Below are 6,425 nucleotides of genomic sequence, written 5' to 3' on the forward strand. Positions count from 1 at the left end.
GCAGTCAGTGCCTCCCTTCAGAAATAGCTTTGCTTTTACTTTGTGGACTTATGCCTTCATAAGGATTTGCTATCCCCCAGGATTGACTAGAGGCTCGCCCAGCAGCGCTGCTGCCATGCTTGATGACTGAATGACTGATACCCCCTTTCGCTCTCCTCCCTCCAGATCTACCTGTCCTGGAAGAGCGGGCCTGGGGAGGTGAAGCACTGGAAAGACATGATTGCCCGCCCTCGGCAGCCCGTGGCTCAGTGGCACCAACTGAAGGCCTGAGTGGGGCCTGGGGAGGCCCGGGGGTGGGGCTGTGGGCCCATGGTTTGGGGGTCGCGCCTTCACACTTTATGCACAATGCCCCGGGCGTGGCCCCCGCTGGGTGGGGGGAAGGACCCCCATGGGCTCAGCCAGGGAGGGGGCCCAGGACTCAGTATGGCCATGTTTCTAGGAAGCGCCAGCCCCCCCATTGGGGGGGCCTTTGGGAGCCATTTTCCTGCTTGCCCCTTTTCTTCAACTCGCCGACACTAAAGAAACAGGAGGGGGGAGAGAGAGAGAGCAAGAAAGATGGATGGACAGAGAGATGGACAGACGGCAGGACAGAGAGATCCCTCCAGAGGCCCCGCCTGGCGGAGCTTGATGTGGCCGCCATTTTCTTTAAGGTGGCCTCTGGAGCTGTGGGCTGGCCCAGCCTCAGCCAGCCCCCGGTGGAAGGGGGCAAGGGCATGCTGAGGCCACAGCGATTGGCCTGGCTGGGATGGCCCTCCTCCCCTGGGGGCCCTTGTGTGCCAAGGGGGTATAAATAGCCTGGCTTCGGAGCCGAGGTCCTGTGTACCTGTGCTGTGTTCAACCTATTTGCGTGTCTGTGTGTGCGCGTGCGAGTATGTGGGGAGCCCACGGGGGCTCCAGATGACTCGCTGGCCTGGTCCTGAGCTTGTGCTGAGGGTGGGGGTTTGGGAAGGGTGAGGAGTGCAGAGAAAGGAGAAGGAAGAAAGAGGAGATGGCTGGAGAGGGGAAGGGGGAGTGGAGAGAAGGCTCGAGGGGCGAAAGACAAGATGGTGAGAAGGGAGGAGAGACTCCTTTGTGTCCCCCCCACACACACTATCCCATCGTAGCTTGGAATTCCAAGCTGGAAGGGGCCTGAGGAGGTGGTTTTCCAAGCCCCTCGTTTTTCGAATAAGGAAACAGACTCCCAGACTTGCCCAGAGTCGTAAGTAGCAGAACCCAAATACGAACCTCGTCCTCGGAGGGCGGAGCCCAGTGGGGTTCCCACTCAGAGACGGGCCTCCCGCTGGCTTGAGAACCAGGAGAACCTGTTTCCTGTTCTCTCTGCCTCCGAGTCTGAGCCCGGGGGGGGGGGGGGGGGGGAGGGTCTGTGTCTGAAGGAACCCAGGGCCTGGGTTTTCCAAAGTGTGTTTCTGGCTCTCCCTGCCACGGAACGGGGCTTCTGCAGAGCATGCACAGATGGGCTCCCATTTCCCTTCTAAAACGTGAAGTATGACGTTCTGTATGTGTGGAAAATAGAGCACGTGGCATTTTTTAGTCTAAAACTAGGCGTAGGATCATAGGCATTAGAGCTCAAAGGGCCCTTCTAAGGCCATCTTAGTCCAACCCTCTCATGGTTGAAATTGGGAAACTGAGGCCTGGAGGGGTCAGGTCGATGATGGCAGGAGCAGAGCTGAGAGATGAACCCGAGTTCTTTCACTTGTGCAAATCCAGTCCTGGTTCTCCTGCATCATACTCCCCCCTTCTGTTTTGCTTCTATATGTCTCAGCCCCTCGTTCTCCCCAAGAGAAGCCCAGGCCAATATTTATCACTTCCTAAAACCATAGTTCAAGGCTTCAAGTGCTCCATGGACAACTTAGTACCTCATCTCCGTGTGAGCTAAGCCTCAGAGGCTCTTTCATTAAATAGTCGACCGAACGACCCCAGGGCCACCTCCCTTGCTGGATGACCCCATTGCTGAGAATTGTTAAGTAGGCTGAGCCCAGCCACTGCCCCTGGCATGGATGCGCAGTGCCCAAGTGGGCCTCGTTCCAGCCCTGAAGCTTTTCCCCACTAAGCGGTCCCACGTTGTCCTCCAGCTTCAAAGATCCCATCGTCCTCGTTCTCACTTGGAAAAGTGGTCCCCCCGACGCTGTCAGGTACCTCTCCTAGCCTTCTAGATTCCCCCGTTCCTTCAGACCCTTTATTCCTCATTTCCAGACCCTCCCCAGGTGCCGCCCCAACTCCTCACCTCCCTCCCAGACTGCCAGAATTGCAGGTAACCTCAGAGCTGAGAGGGAAGGACTTTAGGATTCGGAAGGACCTTTGAAATGTAGCCTATGAGAGCTCTGCACGAGCCCTTGGAACTTTGAATGGAGATTCGTAAGAGCAAAAGGAACTTTAGGACATGGAATGTTGGCACCTTCGGTGGTAGGAAGGAATGTTAGCACACAGATGGGCAGTACTAGAAGGGACCCTTGAATGTCACATTGGAGAATAGGATCTACTTTAGACGGTAGATCCCCAGAGCTAGAATAGCCTTTGGAAGGCTTGTCATCAGAGCCGAAGGAAAATCTGGAACATCAGAACTGTGGCTGGAGGGCCTTGTCTTAGAATAGAAGTGCAGCAGGTCAGAGCCAGGGGGGAGTTTAGGGTACAGGACATGCGGTGTCCGTTAGACATTAGATCATCAAAGGTTGGAGCTAGAAGGGTCCTCAGAGCATAATATGTCTGAGCTGACCTTGGAACCTGCAAGGTCCGAGCTATAAGAGAGCCCAGAGATTGTCTGGTGCACGCCCATGATGTCCCAGCCTCTCTTCCCTCTCCCTGCCTGAGCCCAGCCACTCCATTCAACTCTGCTAACCCAGAGGAGGACCCCATTCAGCTAGGACCACTCCCTCCTCGTTCTGGATTCTGGAACTTGGGGTGACCACCAATTTACCCCCAGAGTGTTTCTGAGCCCCCAACAGACCAGCATGAGTGAGGTTCAGGGAGGGCCTTGCCCCTTTTCCTCTGCCCACTCCTTGCCAAGAGAGATGGGATGGGAGCATGGGAAGAGTCCCTGAGATGGCCCCTGCCTAGACCCATAGAGTCGTGGCTAGTTGCTCTGCCCTCCCCCCACCCTGCTCCCTGCTGTTGACTGCGTGCCGACTTCTGGGTGATCCCAGCTGATAGTCAGCTCATCCCCACCCTAGCAGCCTGGTTGGATGGCCCACAAAGCCGGTGCCCCAGGAGCAGGTGTGGGCCTGCAGTTCACAACACTGGCCACCAGATGGCAAATAGACATCATGGGCTGACTCCCTGCCCAGGCTCTGGAAGAAAAGTTGACCTGGGACGGAGAAGACAAAGCAGACGCCCTCCCATGTGTGGGGTGGGGTGGGGTGGGAGTAAGGGGAACGGGCACCCCAGGAGAGGCCAAAGGTTATCCCCAGAGACCCATCCCCTAGGTCTGAAGGGGGCAGGCATCTTTGGATTCGGGGGTGTCTTCTAGGAGGCTTGGGGTTTGCCCTCTGCTTAGAATAGAGAGTCCTAGAGTCGGGATAAGCAGGAGAACGCATCCAGTCCAGCCACCTAGCTTGCAGGTGCAGAGAGACAACAGAACAGAGAATGGCAGGACTGGAAAGACCCTAGAACTCGGAGCATTGAATGGTGCACCCAGCAGGACCTTCTGAGCAGAGAGGGGTCTTAGAACATAGAGTATCTCAATGAGGCAGAAGTCGTTTGCTGAGGTTACACCTGAATTAGAGACAGAGCAGGATCTGAATCCATTTTTTCAGGCTCCATACCGAATAAATACTTACCACTACCCCAGCCTGTCTCAGTGGGCTTCAGTGCTGAACCACTTTCCATCACAGATAATAACTCCCAGGAGCTCTGAGGCCCAGCCTTGTTGGGTCTTAAAGACTCTGCCCTCTCTCCTTCTCACTCTGTGTCACCTTAGACAAATCACTTAATTTCTCTGGATCAGAAAAATACAGGGATTGGGCAAGGTGGCCTAAGGGTCCCTCCCAGTGCTCAATATAGGATTCTCTCATCCTATGAATGAATGAATGAATGAATGAATGAATGAATGAATGAATGAATGAATGAAAAATCTGGGCTCCTCCAATCTGAATTCTCTCCCCAGCTCTGTTGGTTCATAACTAGCTGTGTGACATTGGGCAGATTACTTCATCTGTTTCCTTATTGGTGAAATGGGGGTGGGGAGTGGTCTAGAAGGGGATCCCTCAGGCCCTTTCAGATCTAAATTCTGTGATCCAATAAACAGCACAAAGGCTCGGGCTTGTGTGGAGGGGAGCAATGGAACAGAATGGGTGGTGCCCCTCAAGGGAAGCAAGAGTGGAAGGCAGAGCCGGCCACAGCCAGGCACAGCAGGGAAGGGGAGATTGTGGGTGAGGAAGTTCAGAGAAGAGCAAGAGGATGACGTGGTGTGATCGATTAGGAGAGATTCTTCCCCTCTCGGAGCCTCAGTTTCCTCCTCTGTAAAATGAGGGGTTTGGGGCAGTTGGCCTCTAAGGTCTCTGCTGGCTCTAAATCCTGATGGGTGGGAGTCTGGGAGTCTGTAGTCTGGGGAGGGAGGAGGAGGTGAGGAGCAGTTTTAGGGAGGGAGGGAGAAGGGTTGATGGGCTCTGGCTCTCTGCCTCTGGGTGTTTCTTGTGTCTCCCCCTTTCTTCCCTCCTCCCCCTCCTCGTGGTGGGGCGGGGAGGGACCAGCCAGTCAGCCAGCCCCCAATCTCGCCATTCTTAGCTAGCGATTCCCAGCTGGGGTCAAACCAAATCGTATTAGAGTGGACATGGCCAGCATCTCTTTGTTTCGGTGCCTGGCCCATGCAGCTCTTAGCCAATCAGATGCAAAGATGCTCTCTGGGTGGTGTCTTTTTCTTTTTTTCCAAATGGATCAGGTGCACATTCGGGATGGGAACCCCCTGCTTCCTCTACCTCCTATTCCCATGTCCTTCCCAAACCTGGCCCCTTACCTTGCATCTTGGGCTGGACTGTTGAGCCTTCCTGTCCTTGCTGAAGCACTTCATGCCCCTTACAGCCAAGTGAGGGAGGAAGGAAAGAAGGAAGAGTGAAGGGGAAAGTTCCCTGCTCCAAGGCCCGCCTCTGGTCTCCATAGGATTGAGGCGTAGCTGCTTAATGAGACCATGCATGGGGCACCCAGCCCATCCTCAGACCAGTGGGTGCCCAACCGGCTGAAAGCCCAGTGGGTCATGGTGGAAGGGGCTGGTCAGAGGTAGGTGTGACAGGACACAGCAGAAGCAGCCCCATCACCGCCCCAGGGACCTTGGGAAAGTCAGCCATATACCCTGTGGCTTATTTTCTCCACTTGTAAAAGGGTGGTAATAATGAATGCTTCACCTACCTCACAGGGGAGGTTGTTAGGTTGTGGTCGCCTGACCTGTGTTTAGGGGTGCCCTGGATGCCCTTGGATTTTGAAGGGGCTACCCAAGGGCAAAGTGTTATTATGTCTCCCCTGAGAGTGAAGCCCACTTTCCCCTTCCTAAGGGGGCCTCCTCAAATTGCTGAGGTCAAGGATAAAAGCCTATCCCTCCCTGCCCCAGTGCCCTGAGTCCCTCCCGTCCCCATTAGGATGGGAGAGTCATCTGTGGTCTCTTTAGGGATGCTAGAGCTCTTAGCTATCACCTTTTTCAGGTATGTCTTCTTTCTTGTGACCATCCTCCTGTAAACTGCTGTACAAAGTTTCTCCCCGCCCACCTCCCCCCAACCCCAGCCCTTCACCCAGCAACACACCTGAGGGAGGGGACAGGAGAGACAACAGCCTAAAGGCTCAGGTGGCCTCCAACCCCCAGCCCAAGTGGGGCACAGGGGTGGGGACTCTGCTGTTTCTATTCTGTTCAGCCCTCTTCCAGCAAGTGTTTTATTAAAAAAAAAAAAAAGAAAAGAAAAAAAGAAAAAAAATCACCACCACAAAACAAAACAACAACAAAAAAAACCAAACCACAAACCTCAACATTCTCAACGAAGAGAAAGGAAGAAAAACTAATGGGAAAAAAAACCATAAACATGTTTCCACCACACACACCCTCTAAGCCAGCGAGATTTCCTCTTTGCAGATTCATATTTTTGTGGGAATGGCCCCTGCTTTTTGTGGAGTGGGGCCCTTCTGATTAATAAATGATAGTGAAAAAGTAGGGGCTTGACTCCTTCCTCCGCCGTTCCTTAGCACTCCCCCCAGGAGAAGGAGGTGAAGGAGATGGGGGGACAGGCTGGGGCTTCCCTCCACCACACACATCTTGTCTCTGGCCTCAGCCCTAGCGCATCCTCCAAGATCCATTTTCTGGCTCCCCAAGGGGGATTATTAGCACCCTGGGACCTCCTGCTATTTCCCTGCAGCCCTAGTCCACCACTATCCTCTCCACCCCCCCACCCCATCCCAGGAAGAACAGAGACAGACACCCCCCCTTGATCCACATCTGGGGCAGAGCCAAC

The 6,425-nt window shown here is 54.4% G+C and overlaps 1 protein-coding gene across 6 annotated transcripts in view; it reads left to right on the forward strand.

Annotated features, from left to right (window-relative positions):
- SYT7 (synaptotagmin 7) overlaps positions 1–6,214 on the forward strand; it is a 90,548-nt gene extending 84,334 nt beyond the window's left edge. For all 6 annotated transcript variants that reach the window (XM_043971741.1, XM_043971742.1, XM_043971744.1 and 3 more), the window contains one exon: positions 166–6,214. In XM_043971741.1, the coding sequence (XP_043827676.1) occupies positions 166–270 (105 nt within the window). In that variant the 3' untranslated portion in view covers positions 271–6,214. The remainder of the gene's footprint in view (positions 1–165) is intronic.
- The last annotated feature ends 211 nt before the right edge of the window (positions 6,215–6,425 follow it).

Source organism: Dromiciops gliroides, chromosome 6, assembly GCF_019393635.1.
Source record: "Dromiciops gliroides isolate mDroGli1 chromosome 6, mDroGli1.pri, whole genome shotgun sequence".
Classification (NCBI taxonomy): domain Eukaryota; kingdom Metazoa; phylum Chordata; class Mammalia; order Microbiotheria; family Microbiotheriidae; genus Dromiciops; species Dromiciops gliroides.